Source organism: Antedon bifida, chromosome 5 (assembly GCF_963402885.1).
Source record: "Antedon bifida chromosome 5, ecAntBifi1.1, whole genome shotgun sequence".
NCBI lineage: Eukaryota > Metazoa > Echinodermata > Crinoidea > Comatulida > Antedonidae > Antedon > Antedon bifida.
Window position 1 is genome coordinate 28,627,295 of NC_136230.1, and position 19,245 is coordinate 28,646,539.

General features: G+C 31.9%; 2 protein-coding genes across 3 annotated transcripts; one reads left to right on the top strand and one right to left on the bottom strand.

Moving 5' to 3' along the window:
- The first annotated feature begins 219 nt into the window (after positions 1–219).
- On the top strand, positions 220–7,565 carry LOC144843778 (rab proteins geranylgeranyltransferase component A 2-like). Its single transcript, XM_078700718.1, has 15 exons — positions 220–299; positions 706–772; positions 903–978; positions 1,166–1,293; positions 1,478–2,087; positions 2,521–2,637; positions 2,792–2,912; positions 3,091–3,206; positions 3,399–3,580; positions 3,910–4,011; positions 4,343–4,403; positions 4,512–4,608; positions 4,869–5,128; positions 5,431–5,541; positions 5,793–7,565. The coding sequence occupies exons 1-15, from the start codon at positions 254–256 to the stop codon at positions 6,054–6,056; spliced, it is 2,358 nt and encodes a 785-aa protein (XP_078556844.1). The 5' UTR covers positions 220–253; the 3' UTR covers positions 6,057–7,565.
- Positions 6,792–19,198, bottom strand: LOC144843779 (PGAP2-interacting protein-like). Of its 2 annotated transcripts, none has more exons than XM_078700720.1 (14): positions 19,006–19,198; positions 17,614–17,926; positions 17,263–17,417; positions 16,844–17,024; positions 16,037–16,354; positions 15,762–15,922; positions 15,301–15,486; positions 14,885–15,020; positions 13,714–13,863; positions 11,204–11,260; positions 10,259–10,346; positions 9,374–9,435; positions 8,519–8,671; positions 6,792–8,042 (listed from the first exon to the last, which is right to left on the bottom strand). In XM_078700720.1, exons 1-14 carry the CDS (start codon positions 19,190–19,192, stop codon positions 7,952–7,954), a joined length of 2,238 nt encoding a protein of 745 aa, XP_078556846.1. In that variant the 5' UTR covers positions 19,193–19,198; the 3' UTR covers positions 6,792–7,951. The 2 variants fall into 2 exon arrangements, with proteins under 2 accessions (XP_078556846.1, XP_078556845.1); XM_078700719.1 differs by having other exon boundaries at positions 11,204–11,263.
- Between the last annotated feature and the right edge of the window lie 47 nt (positions 19,199–19,245).

Below are 19,245 nucleotides of genomic sequence, written 5' to 3' on the forward strand. Positions count from 1 at the left end.
CGACAATCGAAAGAGAAACCAATAAATAGAAAATGAAACAATATGTAATCCAGCTAGTTACTGAATATAGAAAGAACAAGCGAAGAGAAGAACGCAACTTCGTTTATGACCTTTATACGTGAGTTTGTTATGAAGGAAGTGGGACCGTCTGCGTCTTTTTTTCGACACTTTCGTCACAAATGCAATGTTTCATAAACTAGCGCCCTCTCTATTGTGTTAAAAGTAATAACAAACAAGAGAGAAACGAAACAACATGGATGACCTGCCTACTGAATATGACGAAATTATAATAGGAACAGGTAGATTTTGTACTTTGTATTCTATATTATTAGATATTATTAGTTACTGATAAATAACCAAACGTTTTTATGTGAGGTTAATTAAGAAAATGGCTTACCAGTCGTACTGTTATGACGTAAGACTACTACTTTAGCTAGGCTAGGCCATCCATCATCATGCCAAAACATCGCCCTACCCTAGGCCTACCTAGGTATAATAAGTATACTATTAGCTGCTGGACCGGCTAGGAGAGAACTAGCCTATAGAGTCCATGTCAAGCTGGAGAGGAAGGCTAGTCTTAGGCCTAACAGAGATTACTTTCCCGCAAATGTGTTCAAAGGCCTTGCCTATATATGCCTATAATAATGTCTTGCAATCAAATTATTTAACAATTTAAAAATTAATATTGATTATTGTGTTTTTTAGGTTTACAGGAAAGCATCCTTGGGGCTGGACTGGCCAGGATAGGTCGAGCAGTTCTTCAAATTGACAGGTAAGTGACTCTGGGCAGGATTTGAACCAATACCATGTGATTTGTAGGCAATGATTATACACACCAAGCTACTAATGAATCACACATATATTTTTAGTAATTATATGATTGTATTGTATTTTTGTCTTAGAAATGAGTATTATGGCGGTGATTGGGCGACCTTTAACCTTAATGGATTGGAAACATGGATTGAATCCAACCGCCAGGTAATCTACTGTAGTCATACAATTAATTATTTCTTCTTTAACTTAACTTAATTATCTTTCTTTATGTTAATGTTTTTTTTGCTGTGTTTTTATATTGTAAATGTTAAGGTTTTACTGAGAAATTTGATCAAATGATTGTATTTTGTCATACAAATGAAATTTATTAATAAAATCAAATTTTTGATAGAATGAATCTAATGATAACGACGATGTCATGTCTGTTTCTGCGGACTTACTGGAAGATGGAGAGAGAATAGTGTACTTACCAAGATATGGCGATACAGTATCAAATTTAGAGGTTCAATGGTTTGTTTGGTATGTTTTTCGTTCTATAATTGTGAGTTTTGTTGCGGCAAACATTTCACCCAAGAGTGAGAACCAATTCTTTTGATTTTTAACCTAAGCAAACATGTGTTGTACAAAGCTTCCATATCACAAATATGGTTTATTTATTAGTCAATTCTACTTAAAATAGCTCTTAAAATTTTTTATTTTTAAGTGAGGGAGAACCAGTTCCAGAAAGACGAAGACTTTTCAACAGACTTCCTGAAACACCTCCAGTATCTCCAGACTTGCCTGGAGATGGTGCTCCTCCAGAAGATAATGATGATTCACAACAAGTACCAGTGCCTCAAGAGGGAGCCAACCTGCCAGAGGAACCAGTAGCAAATATGGCAGAACCTCAATCATCAGATGTCCCCACAACGGCAGATCAATCTAATGAATTAGAGAATGTGGAAGAGAGTGTTGGTAGTTCATCAAATGCTGATGTTTCCTCTGCACATCCAGAAGATACCAATGATGCAAGTGATGCTGAAGCTCTTGCAAAGGATGCTGCAAAGGAGTCTGCACCAGTAGCACCAACACAGGATGCTGCAAAGGAACCTGCAGCAGCAGCACCAACACAAGATGCAGCATCAGAAACAGTAGATCCAGTTCCACAGGAGTCTCCAGCTGTGGAAGCCGCAGCAGAAGAACCTGCAGCAGAAGAACCGGCAGCAGTAGATGGTGTCAGTGATGCAAATGAAATTAATGAACCCAGAAAACAGTGGACACAAAATCTTATAAAACATGAATGGAGAAAGTTTAACATTGATCTTTCACCAAAGGTATACAGCAAAAAGTTATATAATATTAATCTAACCATGACTGGTTCTTGGTAATAGAGACACTGTGTGCCCTGTTGTGTGTAAATTTTGAAGGTTTGATAGGCAATGTTAAAGGGGCAATACTAAAGCTCTGTCTACACTATCTAACTAGTTTGACAAAAATTGTTTGATGTCCCCAAGTATGGTAGTGATATTTCCAAACATGGTAGTGATATGCTTAAATATGGTAATGATATGATATCATCATGTCCATATATGGGCACATCACATTTTTTTGTCACATTTTTGATAGTATAGACAGAGCTTAATAGAGAATATACCCATAATTATTTCATCAACAAAATCAATATATGTTGTATTATTGTACAGTGTTTGGTACACAGCACCACATTCGAGTTACTTGTTAATACATCTAATTATTGTTTTTATACAGCTGATGTTTTGTAGGGGTTCATTAATTGAAGCCTTGATTGAGTCCAGAGTCAGCCGCTATGCTGAATTCAAAGCTATAACAAGGACACTGACATTTATCAATGGAAAAATAGAAAAGGTGAATATTTACAGTTCCATTTATTGTACTAGTAATCTATCCAATATTTCCAGGCAGTAATGCTGTTACTAATTATTATATATATATATATATATGCAATTCATATGTTATTAAACCTCATGACAACAATACTGTCATTGTTCTTTTACTAAAGGTTCCATGTTCTAGAGCTGACGTATTCAGTAGCAAATATGTGACAATGTTAGAGAAAAGAATACTGATGAAGTTTATAGAATTTTGTTTACACTATCAAGAAAGACAATTAGAATATGAAGGTAAGATGTTATAAAGTGTCTGTTAAGCTCTGTTTACACTATCAACCTAGTTTGACAAAAAAAAATGTAATGTATCCAAGTATGGTAGTGATATGCCATCATCATGTCCATATATGGGCACATCACATTTTTTTGTCACATAAAGTTTGATAAACTTTATACAAATCTTGTTTTGCAGAATATTTAAACAAACCATTTGTAGAGTTTTTAAAGTTTAAGAAGCTTACCAGCACCCTACAGCATTTTGTTATACACTCCATTGCCATGGTAACACAAGATACACTAACAGAAGATGTAAGTTGAAATATTTATTTCCACATCCAACAGAGTGTGAACTTTTCCATTACAGAGAATATCACACTGATGTCTTCTCATTATGAGAAGCCTACTTTAATTAATTATTGTCTAGTAATATTTGGCCACTTGTCCAAGAAACATAATATTAATTATACAGCATGAACAGTATATTCCTTAATTATTTTTTAGGGGTTAAAGGCCACGCATCATTTCTTGAAATCACTTGGTCGCTATGGCAATACAGCATTTCTATGGACGCTTTATGGAAGTGGAGAGCTCCCTCAATGCTTCTGTAGAATGTGTGCTGTTTTTAATGGAATTTATATGTTACGATGTACAGGGAAAGGACTGATTGTAGATGCTGAAAATAAGTTAGTATGGTTTAATTTAGTTCAGAAGATGACTTCAGAGATGTCCAGGTTTAAGATCTGCAAATTAGCTAAATGTCTTGCAGAAACTCTGTAGCTTTAAAGGTCTGGAAATCAAATCCATTTCTTTACTAACTACATTATTAAGCTAGTTTGAGAAAAAAAGTGTGATGTGCCCATATATGGTAGTGATATGCCAAAAAGTGATGTGACATCGTCATGTCTATATATGGGCAGATTAAACCCAATTATGGGTAGGCTGTATATCCTGTAATCACACAATACTGTACTATATCTGTAGGAATTACATAATTTAATTTATATGTTTTTAGATGTAAAGGCATCATCAGCTCAGATGGCAGAAGATTGATTAGCAAGAATATTATTATGGATCACAGCTACAGGCCATCGCTGGCGTCTGCTGCCACTACCTCGTACGTTTTGCCATTTTTTAGATTTTTTGTTCATGGAAAAGCTCTAAAGCTCTGTCTACACTATCAAACTTTATGTGAAAAAAATTGTGATGTGCCCATATATGGACATGATGATGTCATATCACTACCATATTTGGGCACATCACACTTCCTTTGTCAAACTAGTTTGATAGTGTAGACAGAGCTTAAGAGGAATTACAATATGTATAAACTGTATCGTGCTTATAAACTATTAAGTTTAGTTAGTAGAATTCTCCATTCTGCAGTAGGTAATTTAGAACTTATTTTATTACAACACTAGGTAATTTAAACCATATTTGATTACATTTAGACTTGTATCTAGAGCAGTGTTTATGACTGACCGATCTATATGGCCAACTGGTCAAGAAGAGGTAAGATAAAATTATTTTAGTACTATTATTTTAAAAATTACAATATTTATTCAATTTTAATCAGATACTGTATTAATTCAGTAATTGTTATTATTTATAACATTTCAGATATCTTTACTGACTGTTCCTCCACTTGAAGGGAGCCCTCAAACCATCCAAGTTATCGAGCTTCCGTATGGTACTTATGCTTGTCCAAAGGATTTATGTAAGGAATTTTCTGTGTTATATTGATTCTACTGATATTATTAATTACTACCATGGATAATAAGGTGCTAGTGTATCTGTCCTCTACACATCCCTGTATTAGACTGCAGTCTCTGCCTTGGTCCATGTTCTGTACCCCAAACATGTTCCTTTCCTTTTCCATAGTTCTTCAATTTTCTGTTACTGTAACTGGAATATAAGGAAGCATGTGTGTACCTTAAAATTATAATAATAATTATTAAAATCTCTTTACATTTGTAGTTATAATTCACCTGACATGCAGATCACACCATAAGACTGCAAAAGAAGACTTCCAGCAAGTCTGTAAGCTACTATTTCAGCCTACAGACTCTGAGGATGATGCTAACTGCACTAAGCCTAGGATTATCTGGAGTATGTATTTTAACATGGTTGACATGACCGGTGTTGAAGAAGAGGAGTTAAAGGAGGGGCTTCCTGGTAACACAGAGGTAACCAGTGGGCCTGGCTGCAGTATAGGCTATGAACATGCTGTTCAACAGGTAAACTGGGTTCTGTAAATCTTTAATAAAGTCATAGTTACATCTCTGGGGCAATCCCCAAATGTTGAAAATTGCAATGCAAAAGATGAACCAATTCAAATGTGGGTATCAGAATGGATTTACCATTACGTTCTGTCTACACTATCAAACTTTATGTGACAAAAAGATGTGATGTAGCCATATAGCTTTACATAATGCCCATTAAGCCATGCTGCCTTAAATTGTATTACCTTAGTATGGAAATGATATTTTACATTTTGTTTCAAAACATATCTTAAAATGTGTTACTTTTAATATTTCAGGCCAAAAGCATTTTTGAAAGACTTTGTCCAGGGGAGGACTTCTTACCTGCTGTACCAGACCCTGATGACATCATCATAGAAAACCAGTCACATGACAATCCAGGTCACAAGGTACTGTTAACAAATATCACCCAATCAAATCATTCCCCAATCTCTGCAATGCAGATTTTATGTAAACGTTCTGAGTTCTGTTTTGTAGATTTGAGAAGGTTGTTAGTAGAAAATGTTACTGTATTTAAACTGATATATTTGATATATTGATATGTAGTTCATTGATTGTAAACAATTAATTTTAACTTGCGTTTCAATATACTAATTGAAGCCAGAGGAAAATGTTTTCACTGGTATATTTGATGTTTTAGCCTGGATTTGAAGACAATGCATCTGAAAAATCAGAAAATAATGAAGAAAGCAAGACTCCACAAAATGAAGATATCAAAACACCAGAAAATGAAGATGTTAATAAAGAGAATAAAGAAAACCCACAAGATGAAAGTGGTGACAAAACTGATACAGGAACGATAGAAGGAATGACAGAAGAATTAAATATAGAAGAAAAGAAGGAAAATACATCTGAAAACAATACAGAAAAAGAGTGTGAAAACACTTTGGATAAAAATTCGTAACATCAAATCTGTGTGTTCTATTGTAATTATTGGTGTACTGTAACATTGTATTGAATTGTTATAGAGCTATTAATGCAATCATGTTTTAAAACTAAATAGTATATTGATTCAGTAGCTATGGATAAACCAATCCAAATTATTATAAATTAAATGTTGGTAAATGGATAGAAGAGGAAGAGAGAGGCACATTTTATTCTGTATTTTGATTGGTCGGTTTGTATACCTGGCTGACCAATGACAATATAGTCATACGTTATGTCAAATAAATTGAGAATGTCATTTTAAGAATCATGCATTAAATATCTTGGTGTAAAATTTACCAATGTTTTACTTATTGAAATGTTCATTAATGCAAATAAGTTATTTTTTATTAGTTTTTTTTAAACTCTACACTACAAACTAGTTTGACAAAAAAAGTGTGATGTGCCCAAATATGGTAGTCATATGACATCATCATGTATGTGCACATCACATTTTTTGTCACATCAAGTTTGGTAGTGTAGACAGAGCTTTAGACAAATAGGCTATACAATATGTTATTTGTTTTATCCCGCAGTAAAAAAATGACTATGAAATATTCACCGATTTAAAAGACATAAGGGTAATGACTGTTTTGATAATGTATTATATGCATACTTTACCAGTAAGACCGTTTAATTATTGTATGTAAATATAAAAAAAATTATCTTATTAGTCAATGTGTGAGGAGAAATATTTAATATTCAAAACTAAAGAAATTGTTTCACCAATTTATTATATTCAACTTGACATAAAACAACAACAAAGCTAATAGTTATACTAATGGATATTTGCATGAAAACTAGTACCATAATTAAATACACTGACCTGAGCTCTAGTCAGAAGCCTGACCTTTGTCATTGACCTGACCTCTTGTCATTGACCTGGTTAGCCTCCAGCCAGACATCTGCATGAATTGGACGTGATTCACTTAATTACTTTTGAATACCACCAAAGTTAGTACTGGAACATGAAAACATATTTTAAAATTTCATACGCATCCTAAAGCGAGTAACTCGCAATTACAGGATGGATAAACTATTTTATAATGTATCGTGCTTATAAACTAAGTCTCATTTGAGGGTTTAGGAGTGGAGTTGAAAGAGTTACAACACTAGAACTAGGTCAGGATTGAACCCCGGACCTTGAGATTGGAAGGCAAGCACGTTAACCACCAAGCTACAGCTCCATTTTTAATTCACAATTTCTTAAATACTACATAAAGTAAATTTCCAGTACATGATTGTTCAAAATTTGTTGGAACCACATAATATGTACATCCATTGTGTACGAAGGGTTTTTTAACGATTGAATTGAAAACATTTGTAAATATATTATTTCAGTTTCACCAGATATCTTTTTAAATGTTAACTTATACAGTACATGATTATTAAATAGATTCACTATGAACACATAGACTAGATGCTTTTGCATAGATGGGGACTTTAAATACGTTCTTTTAAACAACAAACATAATTATTATCAAATACAGTATACACACAAAGAAAATCCCAGAAAAATAAAATACAAAAATTGGAAGATTTACCAAACTAGGTAAAAGAAATAAATAGTTAAAGTTAAAAAATAATGACCTACTGTTTAAAACTGTTTTTTAATTTATTTTTCAGCAGCCAGTTAATTAACACCAAGTTAAATTAACAAATATAAGAAATGACACCAAGTTTGGTACCATGGTAGGAATTGAACCAAACCTTAGAAGCATGCTAAGTACCAACCCACAGTACCATTAGTGTAATTTTTATACTATTTTCATGCAATTAGGTTTGATAAATTATACTGTTTATTAATGCAAGGTGTCTTGAGAAATTCCAGTAACATAGGTACTCTTCTGAATATGTATGTGAAAATTGAGTGACTTAAGGACTTTCTTGAGTGAAGTACTTTGGCGTTCCCATGTGATAACGATGATCGCTGCCTAAATGGTGTCCATTGTAGAAATTACCAAACCTTGAAAGAATACAGAAATAAAGTGTCAATGATCTCTAGTTTAAAAAAATAGATTTAGTAGTCTTGACCTTTATGTCGATGAATTATGAATTATCATAATTCAAATTATGGTAATTAATGTTATAATAACATTAACACCTTTATAATGGTTATGTCATAACATTTACATCTATAAAACATACAAATGTTTACTCATTGGAAAATTAGATATAAAAACATGCATTTGCATTATCCATTAACCTAAATTTACAAAGGTGAGAGATGTGACCCATAGATACACACTGTGCACTTAATTTTATTGTAGTCTATTTATTCAGTGAGTCACTTGTACAACAAATTACCACACGTGATCAGTGAACTACATAAAATGACAACCCAGTCATTTTTCTCTTCATCCAAATGTGACTCATTTTCCAATAATACAGAATGTGTTTTATAGCACTATATTTTTGTCAATGAGTCACTAGGAAGCTTACCTTTGTGGAAAGTGGACAGACGGGTCAACCTTATTTTTGTCTATAACAACTACATTATTATCTTGTTGTGAACCTTTAGCCAGGATGTTGAATTTAGCAAGCTGTGCTTCTGTGTCACTCAGCTCCCCATGCGATATCCTGGCATAGCCAACTCTAGACCAAGGATAAAAGGTAAAATTAAAGTCAACAAAGTCACCAATACAAATAGTATATTAACAAAATATTTAGTTTTTAAATATTGTTCATGTATTAAGCTCTGTCTACACTATCAAACTTTGTGACAAAAATGATGATGTCATATCACTACCATATTTGGGCACATCACATTGTCAAAGTAGTTTGATAGTGTAGACAGAGCTTTAGACTATGTGTGGATACTTTGTCATCTTTCAGGTTTAAAGCTCTGTCTACACTATCAATCTGGTTGGACAGAAAAAGAGTGATGTGCCCAAATATGGTAGTGATATGACATCATCATGTATATGGGCACATCACAATTTTTTGTCACCTCAAGTTTGATAGTGTAGACAGAGCTTAAGACATGATATATAACAGCTATTATATATCATTTTGTCAGACAAAAGAAATTCTCTACTGTCCAGTGATATACTAGAAATTAAATTTTGTAATTGGTAAAGACACCTTTATTTTTGCTATACAAAATTTTAAAAATTATTAAGTTTTAAAAATAGCTGGAATATTTAATACATTCTTTCACTTTCTTAACCAAAGTGACAACTTATCTATCAACAAAATCATTTTCCCCACTTTTAATTTCCTCTATTGTTTTATAACAAATATAAATACAGGGATTACAATGCAGTCTTGTGATAATTTATTAAAATGTAATCATACCTTTTAAGACGATTATAAAATATATACTGGCAGAATCGGTCAACATCGGATGAGTCAATATCCTTTAGAGAAAAAAAATGAATAAGATCACAGAAAGGTCAATTTAATATTTCTTATTAATTCATTACAGTGGTTAATTCTCAGAAAAAAGTTGTTAGAATTTAACTGAGTGAAAAGAGACCAGACCAGATGACAGAGAGACAGCTCATATATTGGTATTGTATGCTTGTAAGTTGGAGTTCATATTTTCAACATTTATGACATTATCTTGAATTTGTATGTACTTGTATCTACTTACTGTAAGTATTGCTTACAATGAATAACCAATATTTACAAATGATCTTTCACCAGGAAACAGGTGAAAATATCTATATGCTAATTATACAAACTAATTTGCATAATACAGATTTTGCTGTAGACACAGCTCACATGTACATAGACTATCACTGTGAACAGTTGTATCACTGTTAGGAATATTATATGTTGATACTGAAGACTTTTGTTCATTAGATTAGAGACTGTAAAGTTGGAACTTGTAATTTGATTAAGTTGACCCTGTACATAAAGTAAATAATTAACATGGACCTCTCCATGGGTTAGTGTGTAAAGGATATATCTACCAGTACCTATGGATAGATGGCCAGTACAAAAAGGATCTAATGTAAGTGTATATACTGTCAATATTTATGTAGTCTATAGAAATGATGTGGTTGCAGGAATCTATTTCTATGCTAGCATAAAAGGTACAGTAAGTAAATCAGATGCTAGGGATTTTTAATTTTTAATAACCTAGGACCAAGTTAGGCCGTGTTAATTGATTGTTATCTCTACTAAGGGGAATGTGCGGAGACGTATTGAGAGTATTCAGACAAAAATCCTGCATACCTTAAGTTTACCGATATATCTTAAGCGATTGTAATCGCGACTGTCTGGTTTTGAAACTATGTATCCCATAAAAACAATTGGACGGTTACTGCAAGAACAAATACATTATTATTTATCTTTACAACTTCTTTTATTTACTTTCATTTACAGACTATGGTACTATAATGCTAAAATATACTCTTAAAGGCAAATTTACACAAACGAGGAGTAACGGTAAGCGGGAAACCGCGTAGCTTGTTCCACGTAAAATCTGTATCTATCCCGAGCGGAAACAAACCGCCCGTCCGCTTCGCGTTGTGTGTAAATGGTCAAAAGGAATAACATAGATTCTATATTTTTATTACCGTTACCGCTTATCTGTGTAAATTGGCCTTTAGTCATAAATGATAGTACAGTATATATAATCATTTCTCCCATAATGATTACTGAGCGACTTTTACAATACAATATGTATTCTAGTCCACTGTGTACTGTATATAAAGAGAATTATAAATTTGAATCTATTGTGGAACGCGTTGATAAAAGTGCTATTTTAAACGACAATTATTATTGATAATGCTATATAAAATATTTTATGAGCTGTTAAAAAAGAAATTTACTGCACATAATTAGAATGTTATTCCCTAATCCTCCAAGATATTGGTACTGTATATGAAGAGAATTATAAATTGAAATCTATTGTGCAACGCGTTGATAAAAGTGCTATTATAAGCGACAATTATTATTATTGATAATGCTAAAAAAATTAATGAGCCGTAAAAAAAGAAATTTGCTGCACATAATTAGAATTTTATTCCATAATCCTCTAGGTCACTGAGGTCAATGATTTACTCTTGGGAAGGGTTATTACCGAGATGAGAATTTACTTATATTTTATATTGAGGTGGGTTTATAATTAGGCCAACAATAGGGCTATAGTAATAAAACATGCATTTAATCTCATACCTGGCTTTAGTAATATTAGCTAGATACTCGGCCTGTAATTTGCGATCCTCATCGTCTCTACTGTAATGTGAAAAAAAAAAAGAATTTTAAAGTAAATTTAATAATTGTAAACGAGTATGGTACTATGGTGTTTAACATGCTTGTCCAACAACTTCAGGGGTTCAAATCTTGTTCTTGTCTTAAAATTATATAACAATAAGCTGCAAGCATTTATATTATTTTAATATTTCTATCAAGCATTTCACAATCAAGCATACAAAGAACATGACGTTTATAATGTATTAAAAACATTGCTTATTATTAATTTAAAATAATGTAAAACAGAATCTTGCAAACAAAATTATATAGCCAGATAGCATTTCTTATTAACTAGTATATCCACTACATTCTCAATGCAAAATATATCAACTATATCAACAATACAACATGTACTAAGCAGTACACAGAAGCTCAAAATATCGATAAATCTCACCTCAGAGGAAAGTAATATAAAGAACAAATAGAAAGAGAAAATAAAATAGGAAAATTATGTATCAAATATTTTAACAGTAGTTTTATGTACAGATAACTAATATAAGAATGCATATAGACTTTAAATTTAGTTTAATTTTTTAATTCCATAAAAGTAAAAAAATAAAAATTATAATTCCCATGTAAAATAATTTACAGTATATTTAAAGCAAAATAGGAATTTTTAAATTTTAAGTTAAAGTATGCTATTTTCTATAATTATGAATATTAAAACTATACTGTATATAAATAAATAATTTGTATAAACCGAGACAAATATATATATTTTCATCATTTTTATAAAATATTAAAACCATAAAAAATAGTAATTATCTAAATTTATTCCTAATGAATTATGTAAAAGAAAAGTTTGCATAATTTAATGAATTATGTAAATTAAGAATATACCATATTAATTGTATGTCATCCTTTTGATAACCAGAGCATGGCAACAGATGTATATCAAATAACGTGATGATATTGAAACTGCATTGTCAAAATTCAGATTGGCTGATAACATAGCAGGTTCTGGCCATTTAATACAGTGTACATAATATTCACAAACAGTATAACTTTATATAGCAGTTTGGATTAAGGTAAGTGTTTAAATTGTTTGTGGTGTTGCTTAAAATTTTTTTGTTTTTTGATATATTTTATTTGAAAAGTTTTTAAAACCAATTAGGGAAGTTTTAATGGCAATACAAGGAATCTAACTTAATACAACAAGGAGATACAAAATAAATTTGTACGCAAGTCATACGTACATAATAATTTCTTTGAAGAATTTCTTTTTTAATTGGATAAAAAAACATCACACTTAAAAGCATTATTGAGTTACAATAATTAAAACGTCTATACAATTATTATGCATCATAAAATATGACAAAAATAAAAAATGTTGTGACTTTTTCTAAATAACCAGAGGAATAAAGGAAAAAATAAATAAAATAAAAAAGGAAATAGGCCAATGATAACATTATAGGTGTTTAAGTAATTAATTGTAAGCTCATTTCGAGTTTGTATGTGTTCCCTTTTAATCTCCATCGACCTGTTTTTGATTCTATAATGATAAATGAATGATTTGATGATGATGAATAATTAAGTATATATTTGAATTTGAAGTATGTGTGAATAACTTCCTGTGAATTTGATGTACATAAAGTAAATCATAATAAAATGTATCAGGAATGTCAGTGTTTATAAGTTAATTATTGATAAGCCTGTTTCAATGTTCACACATAGTGTTATCAGTATACAAAATAAGCATTTAGGAAATCTGTTTTAGTCATCGTAAAAATTCTTGTAAAATGAATATTGCCAATAAGATAACTTTATGAAACGTAATAGTGATAAGATATAGCACTAGTAGTAGTAGAGTCAATTGTCCTAAAGCTTAACTATGTCTGAAACTTTCCCAAAACGGAAACCAGACTGTATTAAAATTTAAAAACAAGCCAAATTTTTAAAATTCCGCAAGTTTAGAGAAACATTAAAAAATATTTCATGCAAGAACACATGACAAGCTTCCTTTAACAAACAGAAAATGAGACAAATCTTAAAATTAAACGTAAATTTATTCTTATCTTAGTATCATAGCGCAGTATAAATATCATAGGATCAATAGTGCAGTATAAATATCTTAGTATCAATAGTGCAGTATAAATATCTTAGTATCGATAGGGCAGGGACGTATAAATATCTTAGTATCAATAGCTCAGTATAAATATCTTAGTATCGATAGCTCAGTATAAATATCTTAGTATCGATAGCGCAGTATAAATATCTTAGTATCAATAGTTCAGTATAAATATCTTAGTATCAATAGTGCAGTAAAATTATTCTAGATCAATAGCACAGTATAAATAGACAATTCAAATATCTTTTAAAAGCAAAATATTCAAAAACATCCCCAAGATGATTGCAGTATACAAATAAGATAAATGCAAATACATAATTGAGTGAATTAGAACAAATCTATAATTGCTACTGTGTATACATACCCCTCATTTCCCATGTGACCTGTGACAACATCAACAAGCGTGCCCGAGATGTTGAGTGTTGCGCTTATGGCAGGTGCCAATTCCCCGTTGGGTGAGGGCAGTAAGTGGTGCGTTGAATTTACGATGCGATACTTAGACAGTAGGAGATTTCTAGACATGGTGCAAAGAGGAAATAATTGGGAAATCATTATTATTCCAATGGGTTGAAAAATTAATGTGATATGTTATAATATGCCATTGGAACTATGTTATAACTTGTCACAATGTAGTTACCTTTAATCTCTATTTAGCTTTATTAACTTAACAGCTATCTATAAATAATAGAACCTTCTCTACACACAAAACTAAATGTTTAAATTACAATTGTTTGATTTTATTCATAGCCCAAAAAATAAATAAATAAAATAATATAAGGTATTTAGAAGTTTTAATAATAATAATAATAACAATTAATATCCATATAGAACCTCATTACAGACAAATATATATATTACCAATGTTACATTTTATTCGTGAGACCAACAATAAAATATTAATAATGTGTATGAATTTTAATAAAATTACTATCCATATATTAATCAAGGTCAACTTTGAATTAATGCTTTTTGTTAAATTTAATTACAGCAAGATCAAAGCCATACATTGTGATTACAAAGAACTTGATGAAAGGTGATAATTACTATTTAAGCAGGGCTTGACCTTTCTCTAACGGGCTTCGCTGATCAACTAATCAAAATTAATGAAAATACCTCTATAGTTCACGCGCTGTGGATTACCAATCAATAATTTATTATTAATTTTTTGTAATTACTAAGTCAAAATCAATAATTCTGATAATGCAATTGTTAGGTAGTGAATGACAATTTGTGAAATGATATCTATCAGTAGATTAAATAGCATTATTTTTTCATAATATTTTTTATGAAGTCTATTCAAAATTATACAATAAAAGAATAAAATAAAACACATTTTTATCACAATGGGATTATTATTTGTGTGATGATTGCAATTAATTGAATCAGTATAATTCCTATGTTTCAACACAAACAAATTCTGTAAAAATGAATGTATTTAACCATAGCTGCCTGAATCCAAGTATGTGTTATGTATTAGAAAATTTTAAATCCCCTGGAAAACTCTCTAATTATAGAATCAAAAGATGTAACCTTACCCCCAAGTGTGGTCCTTAGTAGATGGCCCAAAATCGTGATACATATGTAGTTTTTCAGATAGATACATAGCTATGTCATTGTTGCCTAGGAACGGCCTCGATGCATCACTCTCAAGCACCGTTATCACATCAGCATCTAATGTCATTTTATGGGAGAAGAATGAACAACAAATATAATTAGTTATCAGTGGCCATATTCACCATTCACAGTTAGGCTTAGGAAACACCCTTAAAATTAAACAAAAACCTTCTATCTATTAGTGAATACAATTTAAGGGAAATACTTAAATATTTATTGAGTTAAGTGAAATACTTAATATTTAAGTATTATCACTTAAGTGTGATTGGTGAATACAGCCACTGGTTCATAGTATGTTACTTCAAAATATTAAAATAGAATCTAAAATAAATATTACCAGTTTCATTAAGAAGTTTTGCAACTCTCTCAAAGCTAGGCTTGCCCTCATTGTCATACATAAAGTGTGCGGTAAATATCAGTGTAGAAAACTCATTTGGATTAGCCTTGTTACTGGCAGGACTTCTAATATTCTGTCCCCGGTACGCATAACCGCCAATACCAATGAATAACAAGAACATCAACACTATATTAAAAGAAAAAAACATACTGTTTATAGTACAAATAAAGTGGAATGCCTTATTTCAGTATCTTTATTAGTTAAACATGTGGGCCCTTGTGGACTGTGACAATTATGGTAGTGATATGCCCAAATATGGTAGTGATATGACATCATCATGTCCATGGCCACATCACATTTATTTGTCACATAAAGTTTGATAGTGTAGACAGAGCAGAATGGTTTTAAAAGACTTCCAAGGGGTGTCTGGTTCTAGAAGAGTGATTTTTTAATAGACTTACAAAGCTTGACATCAGCATGTACTGATGCTGGTCCAGTTCCATCCAGATTGCGAAAAGCCATGTGCTTACTTGTGAACTTGGTAATGTCACGACCTTTACCAAGTAATAGAGCAAATCCAACATACAGTATTATGAATAAAAGCAGATAGAATGTCCCTTCCCTGAAAAGAAATTTATAGGAAATTAGTTGATTGTTTAGAAAATATTATTCAAGTCAGCCTATTTCACTTGGAGCTACTCCATTTTAGATTATCATTCATTTTAAAATCACTAACCTGGTTATCCAACCACCAGGAACAAAATTATAAGCTACTGTCCAAACACAGAAAAGCATTTCACCGAGATAAATACCCATCGCAAATGTTAGAGTCTTAACCGGTGGACAACTGGTAAGTCGGTCACTTATCTCTGGCCAGATTGACATGGTGTAAAGTGCAGAAAGAAGACCGAACGCAAATGCGGTGTAAGCATCAAAGTAATACATAGCGATAATGCAATGGCCGCCAATAAACCACGTCCACAGAAAGTGGGTCGCTAGGCCAGCTTTTGATGCGATCATTAGTCCTGTCACAAGTTCAATAAACACTCCACAACTGAAAATATATAACAATTATTTATTATCTATGAGTGCTGAGGTATACTTGGAAGGATGAGAAAAGCACTTTATCCAGGGAAGTATGAAATAAATTAGACTTTCAATCTTAATATTATATTGTCCCCTGAAAAAATAATTTTGTAAATGTTTGTATGCCATTTTAATGTCAAATAATGGTTATTCACTTTGACCAAAAATTGGATCCCAAAAAAAAATTATTTACCTGAAAAAACTGTAATTTAAAGCAAATAAATAGTCAAATTAACTGGAAGTGAAGTCAATTGGTTTTTGGTTGAATTTAACCATTTATTTTGTCTTTATTTTTATAGTTTTTTTTCAAAAGTGGTTAACTTTATTAAATCTGCAAAATAATCTATTCAAAGTCTTTTTTATAAACCTTAATTTTTCATGTTTTTGGGGGTCAATATAACAATGTTTCTTTATGTAACTTTTTGATATTTTATTATTCCAGTCATTTTTGCCATACCTAAATGGGTAAGGGCTAGGCCCAGTATATGGATATCCCTTTCCAATCCAACGACATAACACAGCCACATCACCAAATAAACAATGAGTAATGAATAACAAACTCCCAAAACCTGTGGCTATCTTCTTCCAATGTGCGTTGACCTTTGTGTTAGGCTTAGCTTCAGGCAGTGGAAACTCAACTACAAAAGTAATTATATTAATTCGGTTTACTTTTAACAGCTTCATATGTTTAATTTTTAATTAAAAATAGTATTTCAAAACATTATTTTAAAAATGTTAGTCAACACTATATGCCAATATATGCAGCTTATTGTTATACTGTAGTAATTTAACATTTCATTTTACAAATTTTCCTTTTTAGTCATGAGCCATTTTTGGTTTATCCAGGTAAGTGGGCAAATATACTTTTGATCTTACCTGCTATGTACCTATCGATTACAGCAACAACCCCAAGAGCAATAACAATGTTATTTGATGTAAAATCGCTCCAGGCTGGCGTGATTGAAATGAACCATATTCTTGATGCTAAAAGTGCTATAAAGCCCAACAGATGGCCCCATAAAGACATACATCTGGTGAAATAATAAACATTCAATGAATAAAATTCTATTTATTTATAATATATGCACAACAGAAGGTTAAGAATGAATTTACATATTTTCATTAAAAATGAAATCATGCCAGAAGGAAAACAAAATATTTATTTTAATATGAAATAGTTTTTTTTTTGTCAGAAATTGAATTCTTTTTCTTGTTTAAGTTCCATACCTTTGGTAAGCGGACTTATGCCACCACGTTGCTAATAGCAACAAAATCGCAAAGAAATTACCCCCAGCTAGAATCTGTAGCCGCAGCAACGTTGTTGGTGCCTGAAATGAGGCAACGGATGCTACACATAATAATCGTAGGACTAAGATTCCTGTTTTACTTTGAATGGCATTTAGGAAGCGCGTTGAAATGCAGAGTAGAGGGCTGAACCAGACGAGTGCGTAGGCTTCGTATCCTGATATTTCCAACTGGTTGAGGGGGTAAAACCATACCATAGGTGCTAGTGCATGAAATATGGACCAAAACACATATCCTGAAATATCAAATAAATGACAAAACAGATGAGAAAATCATAACAATTAACATTAAAACATTATATTATACAAACAAAACATTAAACAAATCCATAGTAGGAAAGATGTTGACTGTGCCGATGGAAAACAACAAATTACATGCATGGTTAAAGACCCCTTCCCTGCAATTTTGGACGTTTTTTGGAAAATAATACATATATATCACTTTAAAAACATTAAACCATGTCATTTCTTGTCTTAAATGTACGTTTTATGGTAAATTATGATAAAAAGTGAGAAACAATGCACTACCTAAGTAGCTCGCGGCGATCGACCTCTCGTGGACGGTCTTAGGCCTAGCCTAGCTAGGCTTAGTTTTGTAGGCCTAGCTGGTAAACATCGGTAACGTACGAACATCGTACGCGAGCTATATACCTAGCCTGATGTTGTATAGTTGCTGCATTAATTGTCTTTCTATTTTTGCCAGACTCCGTTGATACAAATTGGGGAAAACCCGGTATTTTCGCTGAAAAGTTAGGAGTCTTCCATTTGTTTTGGCCTCACGATCGATCGAAAAGTGGGCGAATTACAGGTGAAAAACAAAAATATCAATCCGCGCGCAATGCATTTTGGGATTTATAGCGGGCCGCTATAATTATTAGAATCGACTTATTTTTCACATTTTTAACCGTTTAAAGACGAAAAAAGTTATCGCAATAGGACCATATAGTATTATTTTTACATTAAATATAGTTTGTGATCTTAAATTAGATCTAAAAAACGTAGGGAATGGGGCTTTAACCTCCATGCGGATAGAAAATTAATAAATTACACGCATGATTGACCACCATGCTGATCATATTACTTTACAAATTAATTCTAATGCAAAAATATTCTAATGTAATGTAATGAATGGTAAATTCGGTTCATCTATATTACATTAATAATTGATAATATCATAGGTCTACTCATAAGATATATTTTCATAATTATTCAATAAAAGAAATCTAGGCCTATCACCAGCAGGTTGAACTGGAAGGCAAGTGAACCTGAGCTGGTGGGACTGGGTGTGTGTCGTCACACAATTATCGACGCTTACCGATCACAGCCTCAGAAATCAAAGGCCTTATAAAGCTTCTTGGGTGCCCGTACACCTCTATTTCTTCTTCCTCCTCCTCCTCTTCCTCTTGTTGTTCAGGTGTTACCTCATCGGGAATCTTTTGATCTTCCTTAGTTTCTTCTTTAGTTTTTGTTTCTTTCTCGTTTTTCTTTGTGCGAGCTGCCATCTTGTATCTGACGCCCTCGTGTGAAATGAAAACAAACTGTATAAAACTAGTCT